Source organism: Heptranchias perlo, chromosome 3, assembly GCF_035084215.1.
Source record: "Heptranchias perlo isolate sHepPer1 chromosome 3, sHepPer1.hap1, whole genome shotgun sequence".
In the NCBI taxonomy this organism is placed as follows: Eukaryota; Metazoa; Chordata; class Chondrichthyes; order Hexanchiformes; family Hexanchidae; genus Heptranchias; species Heptranchias perlo.
In genome coordinates, this window is record NC_090327.1 from 1,170,036 (window position 1) to 1,195,029 (window position 24,994).

The following is a 24,994-nucleotide window of genomic DNA, read 5'->3' on the forward strand; positions in this document are numbered from 1 at the left end:
GCCTGAGGATTGGGAGCAGTTTAGAATTCAGCAAAAAAGGACCAAGAGATTGATTGAGAGGGGAAAAATAGAGTGAGAGTAAACTTGCAAGGAACGTAAAAGTGGACTGTAAAAGCTTCTACAAGTGTGTAAAAAGAAAAAGATCAGTGAAGACAAATGTAGGTCCCTTACAGTCAGCAATGGGAGAATTTATAATGGGGAACAGGAAGCTGGCAGAGCAATTAAACAAATACTTTGGTTCTGTCTTCACGGAAGAGGACACAAATAACTTCCCAGAAATGCTAGGGAACCAAGGGACTAGTGAGAAGGAGGAATTAAAGGAAATTTGTATCAGTAAAAAAAAGTGCTGGAGAAATTAATGGGACTGAAAGCTGATAAATCCCCAGGACCTGATAATCTGCATCCCAGAGTACTAAAAGAGGTAGCCATGGAAATAGTGGATGCATTAGTTGTCATCTTCCAAAATTCTATAGATTATGGAACAGTTCCTGCAGATTGGAGGGTGGCAAATGTAACCCCATTATTTAAAAAAGGGGGGGGAGAGAGAAAACAGGGAACTACAGACCGGTTAGCCTAACATCAGTAGTAGGGAAAATGCTAGAGTCTATTATAAAGGATGTGATAACAGAACACTTAGAAAATATCAACGGGATTAGACAAAGTCAACATGGATTTATGAAAGGGAAATCATGTTTGACAAACCTACTGGAGTTTTTTGAGGATGTAACTGGTGGAATAGATACGGGAGAACCAGTGGATGTGGTTTATTTAGGTTTCAGAAGGCCTTTGATAAAGTCCCACATAAGAGGTTCGTGTGCAAAATTAAAGCACATGGGATTGGAGGTAATATACTGGCATGGATTGAAAATTGGTTAACAGACAGGAAACAGAGAGTAGGAATAAATGGGTCTTTTTTGGGGTGGCAGGCAGTGACTAGTGGGGTACCGCAGGGATCAGTGCTTGGGCCCCAGCTATTCACAATATATATCAATGATTTGGATGAGGGGATCAAATGTAATATTTCCAAGTTTGCTGACGACACAAAACTAGGTGGGATCGTGAGTTGTGAGGAGGATGCAAAGAGGCTTCAAGGCGATTTAGACAAGTTGAGTGAGTGGGCAAATACATGGCAGATGCAGTATAATGTGGATAAATGTGAAGCTATCCACTTCGGAAGGAAAAACAGAAAGGCAGAGTATTATTTAAATGGTGATAGATTGGGAAATGTTGATGTACAAAAGGACCTGGGTGTCCTTGTACACCAGTCACTGAAAGCAAACATGCAGGTACAGTAAGCAGTTAGGAAGGCAAATGGTACGTTGGCCTTCATTGCAAGAGAATTTGAGTACAGGAGCAAGGATATCTTACTGCAGTTATACAGGGCCTTGGTGAGACCGCACCTGGAGTATTGTGTGCAGATTTGGTCTCCTTACCTAAGAAAGGATATACTTGCCATAGAGGGAGAGCAGCGAAGGATCACCAGACTAATTCCTGGGATGGCAGGACTGTTGTGTGAGGAGAGATTGGGCCGACTCAGCCTGTATTCACTCGAGTTTAGAAGAATGAGAGGGGATCTCATTGAAACATATAAAATTCTGACAGGGCTCGACAGACTGGATGCAGGGAGGATGTTTCCCCTGGCTGGGGGGTCTAGAACGAGGGGTCACAGTCTCAGGATACAGGGTAGGACATTTAGGACTGAGATGAGGAGAAATTTCTTCACTCACAGGGTGGTGAACCTGTGGAATTCTCTACCACAGAAGGCTGTGGAGGCCAAGTCACTGAATATATTTAAGAAGGAGCTAGATAGATTTCTAGACACAAAAGGCATCAAGGGATATGGGGAGAGAGCGGGAATATGGTATTGAGATAGAGGATCAGCCGTGGCCATACTGAATGGTGGAGCAGGCTCGAAGGGCCGAATGGCCTACTCCTGCTCCTATTTTCTATGTTTCTTACACCAATCAAGCTCCTTTATCACACCCTCAAAGAAAATCAATAACTTAGATTGGCAAAACCTCCCCTTCATGAACCATATTGGCCATCTTTTATGATTTTATTTCTGTCCAGATGCTGCACGATCTTAGCTTCAATAAGGAATTCCATAACTCGACTCTCAAACAATGTCTCTCAAACAATGTCAAACTCACAGGGCTATAGTTTCCTGGGTCACTTTTGCTACTTTTTTTGAAAACAGGAGCAACATCTCCCTTTCTCCAGTCCCCCGGGCTCCTCCAGTATTCCGTGATTTGTGCTAGCGTTCCTTCAATTCCCTCCCTTATTTCTTTAAGGATCGCCGGATGCATCTTATCCGGCCCCTGAGATTTATTCACCGTCGTAATGTGAATAGTGTTGCGACTCACCTCTGCTACGCCATGCCCTGGTTGACTCTCCCCTCTCTGTGATCCAGGGTAACTGGAGTCACCCGACTGCAGAGCAGCGATTGAAACCTTGAAACTTCCACCATTCAGCAAGTTCGTGCAGCAATGATGGGAGATTTGTTATCCTAAAGTGCTGGGTGTGCTGGTGTAGTTGGGAGGGGGTGAGGGTTTTGTGCGTCGGAGTGCGGGGGGATGCGGGTGATGCTGGCGAGGCAGTGGGGGTGGAGGAGAGGATTGGGGGGGGGGCTTGCCCTGAAAGGGTAGTGTGCCCTTTTCAGTGATCGTTTGTTTGGGCACTTCAGAGGGCAAAAGGGGCCAACCTGTGGGACTGGTGTCAGGTGTGGGCCCAGACCGGGAAGAGGCAGCAGGTTCCCTTCCTGAAGGACGTTCGTGACCCAGTTGTTTTTTTAACGACAAACAGGTGGGTTTCCTGGTTATTTCTTTGCTGTTGAGCTCTATGCCTGGAGCCTCCTTCCTGTCTCTTGCTCCTCACGGTTTTTCCTTTTTTTTTTGAATCTTTCAGTTTCCCGGTTGAGTGATCGCGGGCATTGCTCAGCTTCACCATGGCCTTGATCGAAGGGGTGGGGGACGAGGTGACCGTTCTCTTTGGGCTGGTTTTCATGGTGTTGGTGCTGGTCCTGGCCTGGGCGTCTACTCGCACCGTGGACCGGGGTGACCAGGACTTAGAACCCACAGGAGATACTTCCACAGCTGCCCCAGAGCAGCAGGACTCGGCCTGCACCCCACCCACCGAGGGCTCTCCAAATCAGGGAGAAACATTAGCCAACGCCAGCCAGGTGGAATGCAAGGCGGAGAACCAGGAGGAGCACCAGAACGTGGAGGCGGAGAGGGAGCACCAGAACGTGGAGGCGGAGAGGGAGCACCAGAACGTGGAGGCGGAGAGGGAGCACCAGAACGTGGAGGCGGAGAGGGAGCACCAGAACGTGGAGGCGGAGAGGGAGCACCAGAACGTGGAGGCGGAGAGGGAGCACCAGAACGTGGAGGCGGAGAGGGAGCACCAGAACGTGGAGGCGGAGAGGGAGCAGCACAACGTGGAGGCGGAGAGGGAGCAGCACAACGTGGCGGCAAAGGACAAGCAGGAGAGAGAGAAGGGCAACGTGGTGGAGGAAGAGGTTACATCCGAACATGAGACATCTCCCACAGAGAAAGGAGCTGAGGGGCTGGTTACAGAAAATGTGCCTGAGTTGGACACCTCACCGTCAGACACTGTACAGTTACGTCAGCGAGTCACCACCGCTAGTGGCAGGGAGGATTCCGAGACTCTGTCCACTGGTGACCAGCCCCCTCCCAGTGACTCTGTGGAGGGCAGCTCTATGGTGCTGAGACTAAAGTTTTTGAATGACACTGAGAGAATAGCTCAGGTCAGAGCCGAAGACACGATCGGACATATAAAGAGGTAAAATCTCCCCACGATAGTGTCACCGTTCCATGTGGTATCACTTTTCATGGACTTACTTTGCTATTTACCACCCTACCAATTTTTGTATCATCAGTAAGTTCGCTGATGATACAAAAATTAGTAGGGTGGTAAATAGCGAGGAGGATAGCCTCAGTCTGCAGGACGATATAGATGGGTTGGTCAGATGGGCGGAACAGTGGCAAATGGAATTTAACCAGGAAAAGTGCGAGGTGATGCACTTTGAAGGGACTAACAAGGCAAGGGAATACACAATGAATGGGAGGACCCTAGGCAAGACAGAGGGTCAGAGGGATCTTGGTGTGCAAGTTCACAGATCCCTGAAGGCGGCGGAACAGGTAGATAAGGTGGTAAAGAAGGCATATGGGATACTTGCCTTTATTAGCCGAGGCATAGAATATAAGAGCAAGGAGGTTATGATGGAGCTGTATAAAACACTGGTTAGGCCACAGCTGGAGTACTGTGTGCAGTTCTGGTCGCCGCACTACAGGAAGGATGTGATCGCTTTGGAGAGGGTGCAGAGGAGATTCACCAGGATGTTACCAGGGCTGGAGCGCTTCAGCTATGAAGAGAGACTGGGAAGATTGGGTTTGTTTTCCTTGGAGCAGAGGAGGCTGAGGGGGGACATGATTGAGGTGTACAAAATTATGAGGGGCATAGATAGGATGGATACAAAGGAGCTTTTTCCCTTCGTTGAGGGTTCTATAACAAGGGGGCATAGATTCAAGGTAAAAGGCGGGAGGTTTAGAGGGGATTTGAGAAAGAACTTTTTCACCCAGAGGGTGGTTGGAGTCTGGAACTCACTGCCTGAAAGGGTTGTGGAGGCAGGAACCCTCACAACATTCAAGAAGCATTTGGATGAGCACTTGAAATGCCATAGCATACAAGGCTACGGACCAAATGCTGGAATATGGGATTAGAGTAGACAGGGCTTGATGGCCGGCGCGGACACGATGGGCCGAAGGGCCTCTATCCGTGCTGTATAACTCTATGACTCTATGACTCAGGATGTGAGAGGCAGGAGATTTAAAGCGTAATTTTCTTCCCTCTCGGTCCCCCCAACCCCGGTCTGCTTTCCCCCCCGCTCCCCGCACCCCCCCAGCCATTCACTATGATCATGGCTGATCTACGACCTCAGCTCCACTTTCCAGTCCGATCCCCATATGCCTTTATCCCCAAAAATCTTCCTGTCTCAGCCTTGAATATATTCAATGACTCAGCATCCACAGCTCTCTGGGGTAGAGAATTCCAAAGATTCGCAATCCTCTGAGTGAAGAAATTTTTCCTCATCTCAGTCTTAAATGGCCGCCCCTTAGAGACCATGCCCACTAGTTCTTGACTCTCCAGCCAGGGGAAACATACTCTCAGAATCTTGTTTCTTTCAATGAGAGAGAAGCATAGAACCATAGAAAAGATACAGCACAGAAGGGGGCCATTCGGCCCATCGTGTCCACGCTGGCTCGAAGAACAACCAGGTGCCTATTCTAATCCCACCTTCCAGCACCCAGTCCGTAGCCCTGCAGCTTACAGCACTTTAGGTGCAGGTCCAGGTACTTTCTAAAAGAGTTGAGGGTCCCTGCCTCTACCACCAATTTGGGCAGTGAATTCCATACACCCACCACCCTCTGGGCAAAAAGGTTTTCCCTCATGTCCCCTCTAATCCTTCCACCAATCAGCTTAAATCTATGTCCTCTAGTTCTTGAACTCTCCGCTAGGGGAAACAGGTACTTCCTGTCTACTCTATCTGGGCCCCTCGTAATTTTGTACACCTCAATCAAGTCTCCCCTCAGCCTCCTCTGCTCCAAGGAAAACAACCCCAGCCTATCCAATCTCTCCTCGCAGCTGCAATTTTCAAGCCCTGGCAACATTCTTGTAAATCTTCTCTGCACTCTCTCTCCAGAGCAATTACGTCCTTCCTGTAATGTGGTGACCAGAACTGCGCACAATACTCCAGCTGTGCCCTTACCAGCGTTTTATACAGTTCCATCATTACATCCCTGCTTTTGTATTCCATACCTCGGCTAATAACGGAGAGCATTCCGTATGCCTTCTTCACAACCTTATCTACCTGTACTGCCACCTTCAGGGACCTGTGCACATGCACTCCATGGTCTCTCACTTCCTCTACCCCTCTCATTTATATTCCCGTTTACTGTGTATTCCCTTTTACTGTTTGCCCTCCCTAAGTGCATTACCTCACACTTCTCCGGGTTTAACTCCATTTGCCATTTTTCCGCCCACTCCACCAACCCATTGATATCTTCTTGGAGTCTACAGCTATCCTCTTCGCTATCAACTGCACGGCCAATTTTTGTGTCGTCTGCAAATTTGCCAATCATGCCCCCTACATTCAAGTCTAAATCATTAATATATTCCACAAATAAGAAGGGACCCAACACTGAGCCCTGTGACACACCACTGGAAACGGATTTCCATTCGCAAAGACATCCATCGACTTTTACCCTTTGTTTCCTGTTACTGAGCAAAATTTTGGATCCAATTCGCCACATTTCCCTGTATCCCATGGGCTTTTACCTTTCTGACCAGTCTGCCATGTGGGACGTTGTCAAATGCCTTACTAAAATCCATGTCGACAACATCCACTGCACTAACCTCATCAATCCTCCTTGTCACTTCCTCAAAGAATTTAATCAGATTTGTAAGGCATGACCTTCCCTGAACAAATCCATGCTGACTATCCCTGATTAAACCATGCCTTTCCAAGTGACAGTTTATCCTATCTCTCAGTATTGATTCTAATAGTTTGCCCACCACCGAGGTAAGACTGACCGGTCTATAATTGTTCAGCCTTTCCCACGTACCCTTTTTAAACAATGGTACTACGTTTGCAGTCTTCCAGTCCTCTGCTACCTCCCTTGTATCTAGTGAGGATTGGAAAATGATCCTCAGAGCATCCGCTATTTCCTCCCTGGCTTCCTTCAATAGCCGAGGAAACAATCCATCCGGCCCTGGTGACTTATCAACTTTCAAGGATTCCAGTCCCTCTTGTACTTCCTCTCTCGTTATGTTGACCTTATCCAATATTTCACACCTCTCCTCTTTAACTACTCCGTCCGGATCATCCCTTTCCTTTGTGAATCCGGAGACAAAATATTCATTTAAAACCTTACCCACATCCTCTGCTTCTGCACACAAGTTACCCTTATCATCCCTGATAGGTCCCACCTTTTCCTTAGCTATCCTCTTGTTCTTAATGTACTGATAAAACATCTTTGGGTTTTCTTTAATCTTACTAGCTAATATATTTTCATGCCCTCTCTTTGTTTTCCTTATTTCCTTTTTTATGTCATCCCTGTACTTTCTATACTCCTCTTGGCTTTCTGCAGTATTTAGTTTTCTGTGACAGTCATAAGCTTTCTTTTTCTGCTTTATCTTGCCCCGTATACTTCGAGACAAGCAGGGGGCTCTAAATTTGGCAGTGCCACCCTGAGATCACCTCTCGTTCTTCTAAACTTCAGAGAGTATAGGCCCATTCTGCTCAATCTCTCCTCAAAGGACAACCGTCTCATCCCAGGAATTAATCCAGTGAACCTTTATTGCACCGCCTCTAAGGAGACCAAAACTGTACACAGTACTCCAGGTGAGGTCTCACCAAAGCCCTGTACAATTGCAGTAAGACTTCCTTACTCTTGTACTCCAACCCCCTTGCAATAAAGGCCAACATTCCATTTGCCTTCCTAATTGCCTGCTGTATCTGCAGACTAACTTTTTGTGTTTCGTGTACGAGGACACCCAAGTCTCTCTGAACACCAACATTTAATAGTTTCTCACCATATAAAACATTCTTCCTACCAGAGTAAACACTATTCTTCCTACCAGAGTGAATAACCGCACATTTCCCCACATTATACTCCATCTGTCACCTTCTTGCCCACTCACTCAACCTGTCTCTATCCCTTTGCAGACTCTTTGTGTCCTCCTCACAGCTTACTTTCCCACCTAGCTTTGTATCGTCAACAAACTCGGATACATTACACTCGGTCCCTTCATCTAAGTCTTGAATATAGATTGTAAATAGCTGAGGCCCAAGCACCGATCCTTGCGGCACCCCACTAGTTACAGTCTGCCAACCTGAGAATGACCCGTTTATCCCTACTCTCCGTTTTCTTTCCATTAACCAATCCTCTATCCATGCTAATATATTACCTCCAATCCCATGAGCCCTTATCTTGTGACACCTTATCGAATGCCTTGTGAACATCCAAATATACAACATCTACTGGTTCCCCTTTATCTACGCTGCTAGTTACATCCTCAAAACCTCTAATAAATTTGTCAAACATGATTTCCCTTTCATAAAACCATGTTGACGCTGCCGAATCATATTATGATTTTCCAAGTGCCCTGTGACCACTTCCTTAATAATGGATTCCAGCATTTTCCCGACAACTGATGTCAGGCTAACGTAGGAACAGGAGGAGGCCATTCAGCCCCTTGAGCCCACTCCGCCATTTGATAAGATCATGGCTGATCTGTGATGTAACTCCATATACCTGCCTTTGGCCCATATCCCTTAATACCTTTGGCAAAAAGCTATCTATCTCAGATTTAAATTTAGCAATTGAGCTGGTATCAATTGCCGTTTGTGGAAGAGAGTTCCAAACTTCTACAACCCTTTGTGTGTAGAAATGTTTTCTAATCTCACTTCTGAAAGGCCTGGCTCTAATTTTTAGACTGTGCCCCCTACTCCTGGAATCCCCAACCAGCGGAAATAGTTTCTCTCTATCCACCCTATCTGTTCCCCTTAATATCTTATAAACTTCGATCAGATCACCCCATAACCTTCGAAACTCCAGAGAATACAACCCCAATTTGTGTAATCTCTCCTCATAACTTAACCCTTGAAGTCCGGGTATCATTCTAGTAAACCTACGCTGCACTCCCTCCAAGGCCAATATGTCCTTCCGAAGGTGCGGTGCCCAGAACTGCTCACAGTACTCCAGGTGCGGTCTAACCAGGGTTTTGTATAGCTGCAGCATAGCTTCTGCCCCCTTGTACTCTAGTCCTCTGGATATAAAGGCCAGCATTCCATTTGCCTTATTGATTATTTTCTGCACCTGTTCATGACACTTCAATGATCTATGTACCTGAACCCCTAAGTCCCTTTGGACGTCCACTGTTTTTAACTTTTTACCATTTAGAAAGTACCCTGTTCTATCCTTTTTTGATCCAAAGTGGATGACCTCACATTTGTCTACATTGAATTCCATTTGCCACAATTTTGCCCATTCACCTAATCTATCAAATCGCTTTGTAATTTTATGTTTTCATCTCCACTGCTTACAATACCACCAATCTTTGTGTCATCGGCAAACTTAGATATGAGACTTTCGATGCCTTCATCTAAGTCGTTAATAAATATTGTGAATAATTGAGGCCCCAAGACAGATCCCTGCGGGACTCCACTAGTCACATCCTGCCAATGTGAGTACCTTCCCATTATCCCTACTCTCTGTCGCCTTTTGCTCAGCCAACTTCCTAACCAAGTCTGTACTTTTCCCTCGATGGCTTCTATCTTAGCTAACAGTCTCTTATGTGGGACCTTATCAAATGCCTTCTGGAAGTCCATATAAATAACATCCATTGACATTCCTCTGTCCACTACTTTAGTCACCTCTTCAAAAAATTCAATCAGGTTTGTCAGGCACGACCTACCTTTCACAAATCCATGCTGGCTCTCTCTGATTAACTGAAAATTCTCGAGGTGTTCAGTCACCCTATCCTTAATTATAGACTCCAGCATTTTCCCCACAACAGATGTTAGGCTAACTGGTCTATAATTCCCTGGTTTCCCTCTCTCTCCTTTCTTAAAAAGCGGAGTGACGTGCAATTTTCCAATCTAGAGGGACGGTACCTGAATGTAGAGAACTTTGAAAGATTATAGTTAGGGCATCCGCAATGTGCTCATCCTTTAAAGCCCGAGGATGGAAACCATCTGGTCCTGGGGATTTGTCACTCTTGATTGCTATTATTTTCTTCATTACTTTTACTTATGTTAATTTTATTGAATCCCTGTCCCCGATTCAATATTGGCCTGTCGTTCCCTGTTTTTTCCCCTCCAATCTTTCTTGAAATCAGGGTTACTTTTGCTACCGTCCAATCCTCTGGGACTATTCCAGAATCTGGACAATTTTGGAAGATCATAACCAATGCATCCACTATCTCTGCAGCCACCTCTTTTGGAACCCTCGGATGTCGGCCGTCAGGTCCAGGGGATTTATCGGCATTTAGTCCCATTAGTTTCTCAAGTACTTTTTCTCCACTGATATTAATTACTTTAAGTTCCTCACTCTCATTAGACCCTTGGTTCCCCACTATTTCTGGTCTGTGAAGACAGATACAAAATATTTGTTTAGCCCATCTGCCGTTTCCTGATTCCCCATTATAATCTCTCCTGTCTCAGCCTTTCGGGGACCAACGTTTACTTTTGCTAATCTCTCCCTTTTTTGATACTTGTAGAAGCTCTTGCAATCCGTTTTTATATTTCTTACTAGTTTACTTTCATATTCTATTTTCTTCCTTTTTATCAATTTTTTCGTCATCCTTTGCTTGTTTATAGACCATAAGAGATAGGAGTAGGCCATTCGGCCCCTCGAGCCTGCTCCGCCATTTAATGAGATCATGACTGATCTGATTTTTGCCTCAGCTCCACTTTCCCGCCCTTTCCCCATATCCTTTGACTCCCTCGCTGATCAAAAATTTGTCTAACTCAGCCTTGAATGTATTCAATGACTCAGCCTCCACAGCTTTTTGGGGGAAAGAATTCCAAAGATTCATGACCCTCTGGGAGAAGAAATTCCTCCTCAATTCCATCTTAAACGGGCGAGTCCTTATTCTGAGACTATGCCCCCTAGTTTTAGATTCCCCCATGAGTGGTAACAGTAAACGTTGGTCTCTTCGAGGCTGAGACAGGAGAAATTATAATGGGGAATCAGGAAATGGCAGATGCATTGAACAAATATTTTATATCTGTCTTCACAGTAAAAGACACAAAAAAACAAACCAGAAATAGTGGGGAACCAAGGGGCAAATGAGAGTGAGGAACTTCAAGTAATTATCGATTTTTTGCATCTACCCTATTGAGTCCCCTCAGAATCTTGTATGTTTCAGTAAGATCTCCTCTCATTCTTCTAAACTCGATGTGGAGATGCCGGTGATGGACTGGGGTTGACAATTGTAAACAATTTTACAACACCAAGTTATAGTCCAGCAATTTTATTTTAAATTCACAAGCTTTCGGAGGCTTCCTCCTTCCTCAGGTGAACGTTGTTGGAAATGAAATCCTCGAAATGAAATCGCATTTATAATTCACAGAACAATGCTTGGTGATTACAGACAGTTTTTTCAACTGCCCGTTGCCAAGGCAATCAGTGTGCAGACAGACAGGTGTTACCTGCAAGGTCTCCGAATATACAAATCACCAAAAAAAAACAAAAAAAAGAGATAGAGAGGTCGAAACATAGAAAAGACAGCAACTGACCCGTTATATTAAAAACAGATAACATTTGTTCGCTGGTGGGGTAACGTGTAGCGTGACATGAACCCAAGATCCCGGTTGAGGCCGTCCTCATGGGTGCGGAACTTGGCTATCAATTTCTGCTCGACGATTTTGCGTTGTGTGTCTCGAAGGCCGCCTTGGAGTACGCTTACCCGAAGGTCGGTGGCTGAATGTCCATGACTGCTGAAGTGTTCCCTGACTGGGAGGGAACCCTCCTGTCTGGCGATTGTTGCGCGGTGTCCGTTCATCCGTTGTCGCAGCGTCTGCATGGTCTCGCCAATGTACCATGCTCTGGGGCATCCTTTCCTGCAACGTATGAGGTAGACAACGTTGGCCGAGTCACAGGAGTATGAACCATGCACCTGGTGGGTGGTGTCCTCTCGTGTGATGGTGGTATCTGTGTCGATGATCTGGCATGTCTTGCAGAGGTTACCGTGGCAGGGTTGTGTGGTGTCGTGGACGCTGTTCTCTTGAAAGCTAGGTAATTTGCTGCGAACGATGGTCTGTTTGAGGTTGGGTGGCTGTTTAAAGGCGAGTAGTGGAGGTGTGGGGATGGCCTTAGCGAGGTGTTCGTCGTCATTGATGACATGTTGAAGGCTGCGGAGAACATGGCGTAGTTTCTCCGCTCCGGGGAAGTACTGGACGACAAAGGGTACTCTGTTGGTTGCGTCCCGTGTTAGTCTCCTGAGGAGGTCGATGCGATTTTTCGCTGTGGCCCGTCGGAACTGTCGATCGATGAGTTGAGCGTCATATCCCGTTCTTACTAGGGCGTCTTTCAGCGTCTGTTGGTGTCCATCGCGTTCCTCCTCGTCTGAGCAGACCCTGTGTATTCGCAGGGCCTGTCCATATGGGATGGCCTCTTTGACGTGGTTAGGGTGGAAGCTGGAAAAGTGGAGCATCGTGAGGTTGTCCGTGGGCTTGCGGTAGAGTGAGGTGCTGAGGTGCCCGTCTTTGATGGAGATTCGTGTGTCCAAGAAAGAAACTGATTCTGAGGAGTAGTCCATGGTGAGCTTGATGGTGGGATGGAACTTGTTGATGTTATCGTGTAGTCTCTTTAGTGATTCCTCGCCGTGGGTCCATAGAAAGAAAATGTCGTCGATGTATCTGGTGTATAGCGTTGGTTGGAGGTCCTGTGCAGTGAAGAAGTCCTGCTCGAACTTGTGCATGAAAATGTTGGCGTATTGGAGTGCGAATTTGGTCCCCATGGCTGTTCCGTGTGTTTGGGTAAAGAACTGGTTATCGAAGGTGAAGACATTGTGATCCAGGATGAAGCGGATGAGTTGTAGGATGGCGTCTGGAGATTGGCTGTTGTTGGTGTTGAGTATTGATGCTGTCGCAGCGATGCCGTCATCGTGGGGGATACTGGTGTAGAGTGCCGAGACGTCCATCGTGGTGAGAAGTGTTCCTGGTTCAACTGGTCCGTGGGTGCTGAGTTTTTGTCGGAAGTCTGTAGTGTCGCGACAGAAGCTGGGGGTTCCCTGTACGATGGGTTTCAGGATGCCCTCGATGTATCCAGAGAGGTTCTCACACAGGGTTCCGTTGCCTGATACGATAGGACGTCCGGGTGTGTTGGCTTTATGTATCTTTGGGAGGCAGTAGAAGTCTCCCACGCGGGGAGTACGTGGGATGAGAGTGCGTAGGATGCTTTGAAGGTCTGGATCGAAGGTCTTGATCAGTTTGTTGAGCTGGTGGGTGTGTTCTTTCTTCTAAACTCCAATGAGTATGGACCCAACCTGTTCAATCTTTCCTCACAAGACAACCCTTCCATACCCGGAATCAACCTCGTGAACCTTCTCTGAACTGCCTCCAATGCAAATATGTCCTTCCTTAAATAAGGGCACCAGAACTGTACACAGTACTCCAGGTGTGGTCTCACCAGCACCCTGTACAGTTGTAGCATGATTTCCCTGCTTTTATTCTCCATCCCCCTAGAAATAAAGGCCAATATTCTGTTTGCCTTCCTGATTACCTGCTGCACCTGTATGTTGACTTTTTGTGTTTCATGTACGAGGACACCCAGATCCCTCTGTACCGCAGCATTTTGTAGTATTTCTCCATTCAAATAATATTTTGCTTTTTTATTTTTCCTCCCAAAGTGGATGACTTCACATTTTCCCACATTATATTTCATCTCCAAATTTTTGCCCATTCGCTTCACCTGTCAATGTCCCTTTGCAGACACTTTGTGTCCTCCTCGCAACTTGCTTTTCCACCTATCTTTGTATCATCAGCAAATTTGGCCACAATACACTCTGTTCCTTCATTCAAGTCATTGATATATATTGTAAATAGTTGAGGCCCCAGCACTGATCCCTGCGGCACCCCACTGGTTACAGATTGCCAACCGTGTCTCTGTAATGGCTACTAGGTCGAACCCATTGATCTCTATTTGTGCAATTAATTCATGTATCTTGTTGCAAATGCTCCGTGCATTCAGTTAAAGAGCCTTTAATTTCAACTTTTTATCATTTTTCCCTGCTTTGACCTTATTCACTGATGCACCACTACCGTTAAACTCTCTGTCTCTTCCTGCCACACTCTGCTTATCTTTACCCAAATCACTACACTGCTCTGTTCTTAGAATCGTAGAAAGGTTACAGCACGGAAGGAGGCCATTTGGCCCATCGAGTCCGTGCCGGCTCTGTGCAAGAGCAATCCAGCGAGTCCCACTCCCCCGCCCTTTCCCTGTAGCCCTGCAAATTTTTTTCCTTTCAAGTACTTATCCAGTTCCCTTTTGAAGGCCATGATTGAATCTGCCTCCACCACCCCCTCGGGCAGTGCATTCCAGATCCTAACCACTCGCTATGTAAAAAAAAGTTTTTCCTCATGTCACCTTTGGTTCTTTTGCCAATCGCCTTAAATCTATGTCCTCTGGTTCTTGACCCTTCCACTAATGGGAACAGTTTCTCTCTATCTACTCTGTCTGGACCCTTCATGATTTTGAATACCTCTATCAAATCTCCTCTCAACCTTCTCTGTTCCAAGGAGAATAACCCCAGCTTCTCCAGTCAATCCACGTAACTGAAGTCCCTCATCCCTGGAATCATTCTAGTAAATCTCTTCTGCACCCTCTCTAAGGCCTTCACATCTTTCCTACTGTGCGGTTTCATCATGACTTCCATACTTTTGTATTGTTTGCCTCTATTTATAAAGCTCAGATCCCGTATGCTTTTTTAATCGCTTTCTCAACCTACCCTACGATCTTCAACAATTTGTGCACATATACCCCCAGATCCCTCTCTTCCTGTACCCCTTTTAGATCTGTGCCCTCTAGTTCATATTGCCTCTCCTTGTTCTACCGACCGAAGTGTATCACTTTGCATTTTTCTGCGTTAAATTTCATCTGCCACGTGTCCTCCCATGCCACCAGCCTGTCTATATCCTCTTGAAGTCCATCACTATCCTCCTCACTATTCACTACCCTTCCAAGTTTTGTGTTATCTGCAAATTTTTGAAATTGCGCCCTGTACACCCAAGTCCAAGTTATTAATATATATCAAGAAAAGCAGTGGTCCCAGCACCGACCCCTGGGGAACACCACTGTACACCTCCCTCCAGTCCGAAAAACAACCGTTCACCACTACTCTCTGTTTCCTGTCACTTAACCAATTCTGTATCCATGTTGCTACTGCCCCCTTTATTCCATGGGCTGCAATCTTAATGATAAGCCTACCGTGCAGCACTTTATCAAACGCCTTTTGAAAGTCCATATACACCACCTCAACCACATTGCCCTCATCTACCCTCTCTGTTACCTCATCAAAAAACTCTATCAAGTTAGTTAAACACAATTTGCCTTTAAAGAATCTGTGCTGGCTTTCCCTAATCAATCCACCCTTGTCCAAATGACTAATAACTCTGACTCAGATTATCGTTTCTAAAAGCTTCTCCACCACCGAGGTTAAACTGACTGGCCTATAGTTGCTGGGTTTATCCTTGCACCCTTTTTTGAACAAGGGTGTAACATTTGCAATTCTCCAGTCCTCTGGCACCACCCCCCGTATCTAAGGATGTTTGGAAGATTATGGCCAGTACCTCCGCAATTTCCACCTTTACTTCCCTCAGCAACCGAGGATGCATCCCATCCGGACCGGGTGACTTATCGACATTAAGCACAGCCAGCCTTTCTAGTACCTCCTCTTTATCAATTTTTAGCCCATCCAGTATCTCAACTACATCTTCCTTTACTGAGACTCTGGCAGCATCTTCTTCCTTGGTAAAGAGAGATGCAAAGTACTCATTTAGAACCTCAGCCATCCCCTCTGCCTCCGTGAGTAGATCTCCTTTATGGGCCCTAATCTGTTCCATCCCTCCTCTTACTATCCATTTACTGTTTACATGCCTGTAGAAGACTTTTGGATTCCCTTTTATGTTTGCTGCCAGTCTATTCTCATACTCTCTCTTTGCCCCTCTTATTTCCTTTTTCATTTCCTCTCTGCACTTTCTATATTCAGCCTGGTTCTCACTTGTATTATCAACCTGACATCTGTCATACGCCCCTTTTTTCTGTTTCATCTTACTCTCTATCTCTTTTGTCATCCAGAGAGCTCTGGCTTTAGTTGCCCTACCTTTCTCCCTTGTGGGAATGTACCTAGACTGTACCTGAACCATCTCCTGCTTAAAGGCCGCCTGCTGTTCAATTACAGTTTTGCCTGCCAATCTTTGATTCCAATTTACCCGGGCCAGATCTGTTCTCATCCCATTGAAATTGACCGCCCTCCAATTGAGTATTTTTACTTTAGAGTGGTCCGTGTCCTTTTCCATAGCTATTTGAAAACTTATGATATTATGATCACTGTTCCCTAAATGCTCCCCCCCCAGACACTTGCTCCACTTGGCCCACCTTATTCCCTGGAACCAAGTCCAGCAATGTCTCCTTCCCTGTTGGGCTGGAAACGTACTGGTTAAGAAAGTTCTCCTGAACACATTTCAAAAATTCCTCTAGCTCTTTGCCCCTTATATTACTATTCCAGTCTGTATCAGGATAGTTGAAGTCCCCCGTTATCTATGGCTTTTGCACCTCTCTGTAATTTCCCTGCCAATTTGCTCCTCTATATCCTTCCCACTAGTTGGTGGCCTATAGAATACCCCCAGTAGTGTAATGGCACCTCTTTTATTTCTTAACTCTAACCAAATAGATTCTGTTTTTGATCCCTCCAGGACATCCTCTCTCTCCAGCACTGCAATATTCTCCTTAATCAATACTGCCACCCTCCCCACTCCTTTCTTTCCTCCCCTATCTTTCCTGAACACCTTGTATCCAGGAATATTTAGTACCCAATCCTGCCCTTCTTTGAGCCAGGTCTCCGTTATCGCCACTACATCATATTCCCATGTGGCTATTTGCGCCTGCAGCTCACCGACCTTGTTTACCATGCGTCATATGTTTACACATGCACTGTAAACCAATCTTAGACTTTCTCATACTCTCTCTTCGTCTGATCCCACCTAATACTGTACTATTTCTTATTCTCGTGCTATCTTTCTCTCCCAATCCTTTGTGCCCCTTGTTTCTCCTTTCCAATGCTACATCCTGGTGCCCATCCCCTGCTAAATTAGTTTAACCCCCCTCCCCCCAGCATTAGAGGACATTGGACCCAGCTCCGTTGAGGTGCAACCTTCCGTCTTGTGCACATCCCACCTCCCCCAGAACTGGTCCCAATTCCCCAGGAATCTAAAGCTCTCCCTCCTGCACCATCTCTCCAGCCACTCATTTATCTGCTCTTTCCTCCTATTTCTGTACTCACTAGTGTGGCACTGGGAGTAAACCAGAGATGATTATTTTTGAGGTTCTGCTTATTGAGTTAGACCCTAGCTCCTCAAACTGTCCCAGCAGAACCTCATTCCTAGTTATACCTATGTTGTATCTATATTTAATAGAATCTATTATTGAGGAGGTTTTTGCAGGGCACTTAGAAAATCTGCATGCAATCAGGCAGAGTCAACACGGCTTTGTGAAAAGGAAATAGTGTTTGACTAATTTATTCGAGATCTTTGAGGAAGTAACAAGCAACGTGGATAAAGGGGATCCTGTGGATGTGGTGCACTTGGATTTCCAGAAGGCTTTTGACAAGGTGCCACATAGGCTACTACACAAAATAAGAGCTCATGGTGTCGGGGGTAACATATTAGCATGGATAAAGGATTGGTTAGCTCACAGGAAAACAGAGAGTAGGCATAAATGGGTCATGGATGTAACGAGTGGAGTGCCACAGGGATCAGTGCTTGGGCCTCAACTATTTACAATCTATATCAATGACTTGGATGAAGGGATTGAATGTATTGTTGCTAAATTTGCTGATGAGACAAAGGTAGGTAGGAAAGTAAGTTGTGAAGAGGAGATAAGGAGTCTGCAAAGGGATAGAGATAGGTTAAGTGAGTGGGCAAAAATTTGGCAGATGGAGTATAATGTGGGAAAATGTTTACTTGTCCACTTTGGCAGGAGGAATAGAAAAGCAGTGTATTATTTAAATGGAGAGAGATTGCAGAACTCTGAGGTACAGAGGGATCTGGGTGTCCTCGTACATGAATCACAAAAAGTTAGTATGCAGGTACAGCAAGTGATTAGGAAGGCAAATGGAAAGTTATCATTTATTGCAAGGGGAATGGAATATAAAAGTAGAGATGTTTTGCTACAGTTGGACAGGGCACTGGTGAGACCACATCTAGAATACTGTGTGCAGTTTTGGTCTCCTTATTTAAGAAAGGACATAATGGCTTTGGAGATGGTTCAGAGAAGGTTCACTCGACTGATTCCTGGGATGAGGGGGTTATCTTATGAGGAAAGGTTGGACAAGTTGGGCCTGTATACACTGGAGTTTAGATGAATGAGAGGTGATCTTATTGAAACATATAAGATCTTGAGGGGACTTGAAGGGGTAGATGTTGAGAGGATGTTTCCCCTTGTGGGAGAGGCTAGAACTAGGGGCCACAGTTTAAAAACAAGGGGTCTCCCATTTAAGACGGAGATGAGGAGAAATTTTTTCTCTGAGGGTCGTGAGTCTGTGGAACTCCCTTCCCCAGAGAGCGGTGGAGGCAGGGTCATTGAATATTTTTAAGGCTGAGTTTAATAGATTCCTGATTAACAAGGGAGTCAAAGGTTATAGTCGGTAGACGGGAAAGTAGGGTTGAGGTCACAATCAGATCAGCCATGATCTTATCAAATGGCACAGCAGGCTCGAGGGGCCGAATGGCCTACTGCTGCTCTTAATTCATGTGTTGGTTCCTACGTGGACCACGACAACTGGATCCTCCCCCTCATGCTCAAAGTTCTTTTCCGGCTGTGAGGAGATGTCGTAAACCCTGTCACCGAGCAGGCAACACAGCCTTCGGGACTCCCGGTCATGGCTGCAGAGAACAGAGTCCATCCCCCTGACTATACCGTCCCCTACCACCACCACATTCCTTTTTACTCTCCCCACTTGAATGGCCTCCTGTATCACAGTGCCGTGGTCAGTTTGCCCATCCTCCCTGCAGTCCTTGTTCTCATCCGTGCAGGCAGCAAATATCTCGTACCTGTTGGACAAGGTCAAAGGCTCAGGCTCCTCCTTCACTACCTGACTCGATGTCACTCCCTCCGGTCCCTGACCACTGAACGAATCTAAACTATGACCTAATGTAAGGAGTGTGACTGCCTTGTGGATCAGAGTGCCCAGATAACTCTCCCCCTCCCGGATGCACGGTCGTGTCTGCAGCTCGGACTCCAGCTCAACAATGAGTTGAAGTTCCTCGAGCTGCAGACAATTAATGCAGATGTGGTTGCTCCCTCCCGCGCCCGCTCTCTTTCTCCCTCCCCTCCTCCTCTCGACCTTCCCTCTGGCCCTTCTTTCCTTCCCACCCCCTCCCTCTGGCCCTTCTTCCCCCCCCTCCCTCTGGCCCTTCTTCCCCCCCCCCCCTCCCTCTGGCCCTTCTTCCCCCCCCCCCCTCCCTCTGGCCCTTCTTCCCCCCCCCCCCTCCCTCTGGCCCTTCTTCCCCCCCCCCCTCCCTCTGGCCCTTCTTCCCCCCCCCCTCCCTCTGGCCCTTCTTCCCCCCCCCTCCCTCTGGCCCTTCTTCCCCCCCCCTCCCTCTGGCCCTTCTTCCCCCCCCCCTCCCTCTGGCCCTTCTCTCCCCCCCCCCCCCCCTCTGGCCCTTCTCTCCCCCCCCCCCCCCCTCTGGCCCTTCTCTCCCCCCCCCCCCCCCTCTGGCCCTTCTCTCCCCCCCCCCCCCCCTCTGGCCCTTCTCTCCCCCCCCCCCCCCTCTGGCCCTTCTCTCCCCCCCCCCCCCCCTCTGGCCCTTCTCTCCCCCCCCCCCCCTCTGGCCCTTCTCTCCCCGCCCTCTGGCCCTTCTCTCCCCCCCCCCCCCCTCTGGCCCTTCTCTCCCCCCCCCCCCCCCCTCTGGCCCTTCTCTCCCCCCCCCCCCCCCCCTCTGGCCCTTCTCTCCCCCCCCCCCCCTCTGGCCCTTCTCTCCCCCCCCCCCCCTCTGGCCCTTCTCTCCCCCCCCCCCCCTCTGCCCTTCTCTCCCCCCCCCCCCCTCTGGCCCTTCTCTCCCCCCCCCCCCCCTCTGGCCCTTCTCTCCCCCCCCCTCTGGCCCTTCTCTCCCCCCCCCCCCCCCTCTGGCCCTTCTCTCCCCCCCCCCCCCCCCTCTGGCCCTTCTCTCCCCCCCCCCCCCCTCTGGCCCTTCTCTCCCCCCCCCCCCCCTCTGGCCCTTCTCTCCCCCCCCCCCCCCTCTGGCCCTTCTCTCCCCCCCCCCCCCCCTCTGGCCCTTCTCTCCCCCCCCCCCCCCTCTGGCCCTTCTCTCCCCCCCCCCCTCTGGCCCTTCTCTCCCCCCCCCCCCTCTGGCCCTTCTCTCCCCCCCCCTCTGGCCCTTCTCTCCCCCCCCTCTGGCCCTTCTCTCCCCCCCCCCCCCTCTGGCCCTTCTCTCCCCCCCCCCCCCCTCTGGCCCTTCTCTCCCCCCCCCCCCCCCCTCTGGCCCTTCTCTCCCCCCCCCCCTCTGGCCCTTCTCTCCCCCCCCCCCCCCCTCTGGCCCTTCTCTCCCCCCCCCCCCTCTGGCCCTTCTCTCCCCCCCCCCCCCCTCTGGCCCTTCTCTCCCCCCACCTCTGGCCCTTCTCTCCCCCCCTCTGGCCCTTCTCTCCCCCCCCCCCCCCCTCTGGCCCTTCTCTCCCCCCCCCCCCCCTCTGGCCCTTCTCTCCCCCCCCCCCCCCTCTGGCCCTTCTCTCCCCCCCCCCCCCCTCTGGCCCTTCTCTCCCCCCCCCCCCCCTCTGGCCCTTCTCTCCCCCCCCCCCCCCCCTCTGGCCCTTCTCTCCCCCCCCTCTGGCCCTTCTCTCCCCCCCCCCCCTCTGGCCCTCTCTCTCCCCCCCCCCCCCCCTCTGGCCCTTCTCTCCCCCCCCCCCCCCTCTGGCCCTTCTCTCCCCCCCCCCCCCCCCTCTGGCCCTTCTCTCCCCCCCCCCCCCTCTGGCCCTTCTCTCCCCCCCCCCCCCCTCTGGCCCTTCTCTCCCCCCCCCCCCCTCTGGCCCTTCTCTCCCCCCCCCCCCTCTGGCCCTTCTCTCCCCCCCCCCCCCTCTGGCCCTTCTCTCCCCCCCCCCCTCTGGCCCTTCTCTCCCCCCCCCCCCTCTGGCCCTTCTCCCCCCCCCCCCCCCCCCCTCTGGCCCTTCTCCCCCCCCCCCCCCCCTCTGGCCCTTCTCCCCCCCCCCCCCCTCTGGCCCTTCTCCCCCCCCCCCCCCTCTGGCCCTTCTCCCCCCCCCCCTCTGGCCCTTCTCCCCCCCCCCCTCTGGCCCTTCTCCCCCCCCCCCCCCCTCTGGCCCTTCTCCCCCCCCCCCCCCCCTCTGGCCCTTCTCCCCCCCCCCCCCTCTGGCCCTTCTCCCCCCCCCCCCCCCTCTGGCCCTTCTCCCCCCCCCCCCCCCCCCCTCTGGCCCTTCTCCCCCCCCCCCCCCCCTCTGGCCCTTCTCCCCCCCCCCCCCCTCTGGCTCTTCTTCCCCCCCCCCCCCTCTGGCTCTTCTTCCCCCCCCCCCACCCTGATATCTGTCCCTTCTCTGATGCCCTTCAGTGCTCTAGGATTTTCAGATTTTCCAGACTGTATCATCTCTTCACCATGGAGGTTCCTCCTGTACACGGGTGCTCCCAGCCTCCTGGACTGAAGACTGACTTGAGGGACTTCCGACCTTAGCTCACCCTAAATTTCCTTCCCAGTAGTGGGTGCTTGTGATGTGCAGAGGGTCTGTCAGTATCTGGGGCGGGGAGTGCGATCGGAGCCTCTGGCGTGGACCTGTTCTTTTTCTCTTCTTGTGATTGGCGGCTTCACTTGTATTTTAATTTTTTTAACGGTTTTAATTTCAGATTTGTTTTTACTCTCTCCCTCGGTCTGCCCTCCCGGTCCGCCCCTGACTCTGTGTGTCTCTCTCCTGTTTTAATGGATCTCCGCTGTTTGTCTTCTCTGAGACTATTTGCCCATATTTTTATCCTTTTCTCACTGATGATTTTTAAAATCAGGCAGCTGTTTTCTATTAATCAATCGCTTCTCATTTAACCCAACCCCCTCTGACACTGCCCCCTCTCTCTGACACATTCTCCTCTCCTCTTCCCCCCCAGCCCTCTGGCCTCCCCCCTCCTGCTCTGGCCCCCTCCCTCCTGCTCTGGCCCCCTCGTGTCTCTCCCCCCCCCCCCCCCCTTGCTCTGGCCCCCTCGTGTTCCCCCCCCCCACTTCTCTGGGCCCCTCATCCCCCCACCCCTGCTCTGGCCCCCTCGTCTCTCTTTCCCCCCCCCCCCCCCCATTTGAATTACTGTGGTATCTGCATTGGCTGCTTGCTCGGTGAGTGAAGGCACTGCCCAGTATGGTCCCAGTTCAATTCCTTGTCCGTGCTGTTAGCTGATGTTAGTTCTGTAAAATATGCCTGTGTGGGTGCCCCGTTTGTGGGGGGGGGGGGAGAGAGAGTACGGGAAGGTACCGGGTGGGGGTGAAGGTCCGTGGTGGGCTGTGGGGGTGGATGTCGGTGCCCCTGCTACTAAACCCCAGCGAGAGTCAGAATTATCCGGACAGTGGGAACCAGAGGTGTTTGTATTTAAATGAAGTAGACTGTGGGCGGGGGTGGGTGCAGGCTGCCGGTGATTTCTGTCGGGGTCGGGGTCTCCTCACCACCCGTGCGTTGCCCCTCCGCTGCTTGTTAATCTCTCTGCCTCCCTCCCTTAGGGTCCACTTCCCCCATCAGGAGCACCAGGTCCGGTTGATTTACCAGGGCAGCTGCTGGGAGACGACACACAGACACTCTCCTCGCTCCACATCGTCAACAACTGCGTGGTGCACTGCCACATCTCACAGAACGCCACGCTTCAGTCCCCCGCCGGCAGTCACGCAGCCGAGCACACCGAGTCCACCCTCAACATCGGCGGCCTGATGCTGCCCGTCTTCTTCCTCATGCTCTCTGTGCTGTGGTATTACCAGATCAACTACCGCCAGTTCTTCACTGCGCCCGCCACCATCTCGCTGGTCGGCATCACCATCCTGTTCAGCTTCGTGGCGTTCGGGCTTACCGGCGGTGAGATTCCCGACCCCGATCCCAATCCCGTCCGAGGAGCTGGAACCCACTGCCGGGAACATGAGACTTGGGACTGACACAAACTCTGCTTTTTATCAATTAAAAAGGAAATCATTTTGAAGGTGTGGCGATTATTATGTTCTGACCGTGTGATTTTTCCCCTTTTCGATGGAGCTGTGTTTTAGTAGAGGACGGCCGTGTCAGTCTTATCTATAAAAGATCTTTGCACCTTGTGGCTGGAGTCTGGTCATTTTTCTGACCCCCCCCCCCCCCCCCCCACGAAGGTGTACAGTGGAACCCACTCCCCGCTTGGCGTCTCTCTTTTCCATCCCCCCCTCCTTTTGCTGGGCGTCTCCTCCTCTGCCGCAGCCCGTCGCGTGGCAGACGGGTGGGAGCATAGAAACACAGAAAATAGGAGCAAGAATAGGCCATTCGGCCCTTTGGGCCTGCTCCGCCATTCAAAATGATCATGGCGGATTGTCTAACTCAGTACCCTGTTCCCGCTTTTTCCCCATATCCCTTAATCCCTTTAGCATTAAGAAATGCCGGCCTTGCCAGCGACGCCCACATCCCATGAACGAATAAAAAAAATATATATATCTATCTCCTTCTTAAATACATCTAATGACTTGGCCTCCACTGCCTTCTGTGGTAGAGAATTCCACAGGTTCACCACCCTCTGAGTGAAGAAATTTCTCCTCATCTCTGTTCTAAATGACATTCCCCGTATCCTGAGACTGTGACCCCTGGTTCTGGACTCCCCAGCCATCAGGAACATCCTCCCTGCATCTAGTCTGTCTAGTCCTGTTAGAATTTTATATGTTTCGATGAGATCACCTCTCATTCTTCTAAACTCTAGTGAATACAGGCCTAGTCGACCCAATCTCTCTTCATACGTCAGTCCTGCCATCCCAGAATCTGTCTGGTGAACCTTCGTTGCACTCCCTCCATGGCAAGGACTGGCCAGCCTTGCTTGGGAACTGGTATCTGGGCTGACCTGCAGGGGCCACTGCTTTGCTTTGGAGTGGTGCACCCTCCCGGAGGGCTGGGGAGACCGACCAGCTGATTCTCTCAGCCAAACATTCGTGGTCGCAGGGGAGGCAGCTTCACAGTCACAGTCGTCCACTTAGAACTGTCGAAGTTTACAGCTCAGAGAAGGCTATTCGGCCCATCGTACCCGAGCCAGCTCTTTAGTAGAGCAACCCAAAGCTAATCACACTGCCCCACTCTCTCCCCATGGCCCTGTATCAATCCAAAACTAATCACACTGCCCCACTCTCTCCCCATGGCCCTGTATCAATCCAAAACTAATCCCACTGCCCCACTCTCTCCCATGGCCCTGTATCAATCCAAAACTAATCCCACTGCCCCGCTCTCTCCCCATGGCCCTGTATCAATCCCAAACTAATCCCACTGCCCCACTCTCTCCCCATGGCCCTGTATCAATCCAAAACTAATCCCACTGCCCCACTCTCTCCCCATGGCCCTGTATCAATCCAAAACTAATCCCACTGCCCCGCTCTGTCCCCTTAACCCTGTATCAATCCTAATCTAATCCCACTGCCCCACTCTCTCCGTATAACCCTGCATCAATCCCAATCTAATCCCACTGCCGTGCTCTCCCTATAGCCCTGTATTTTCCTCTGTTCAAACATTTATCCAATTTTCCCTTAAAAGTTGCACTGGTCTCTGCCTCGCTCCTGTGGTAAACCATTCCGTGCTCCAACAACCCTCAGCTTGACATTTTCCTTGATGGTGGGGGGTGGGTGTGGGGAAAGGGGGCAGGAGACCTCCGTGGGGCTGAGTTATGTGATCCGGACTGTGCAAGTCCCAGGTACGATTGCTGGTGTATCGCGTTAACCAATAGTGGAGGCGCTTTAATTACACAACTTTATTCCTTCATCCGAGTCATTAATGTATGTGGTGAAAAAGCCGAGGCCCAGCACAGATCCCTGGGAGCACCACTTGTCACATCCTGTCAATCTGAGTGCATTCCCTTTATCCCTACTCTCTGTCTCCCACCTCCAACCAATTCCTGACCCAAGTCACAGGGTTCCCTCCACTTTCATGTTTGCAAACATGAGATGTTAAAACAGCCCCAATTGTTCAAGTCTTTCTTTGCTCAGTATTTGTATTTCCTCATCCGAGGA

At 49.9% G+C, this 24,994-nt stretch overlaps 1 protein-coding gene across 1 annotated transcript in view; it reads left to right on the forward strand.

The window, feature by feature from the left end:
- Positions 1–23,077, forward strand: part of LOC137309230 (transmembrane and ubiquitin-like domain-containing protein 1) — a 37,775-nt gene extending 14,698 nt beyond the window's left edge. Inside the window, 3 exon segments of the mRNA XM_067977496.1 lie at positions 2,905–3,798; positions 22,499–22,539; positions 22,542–23,077. Coding sequence (XP_067833597.1) covers positions 2,945–3,798; positions 22,499–22,539; positions 22,542–22,921 — 1,275 coding nt within the window. The 5' untranslated portion in view covers positions 2,905–2,944 and the 3' untranslated portion in view covers positions 22,922–23,077.
- Positions 23,078–24,994: the final 1,917 nt, after the last annotated feature.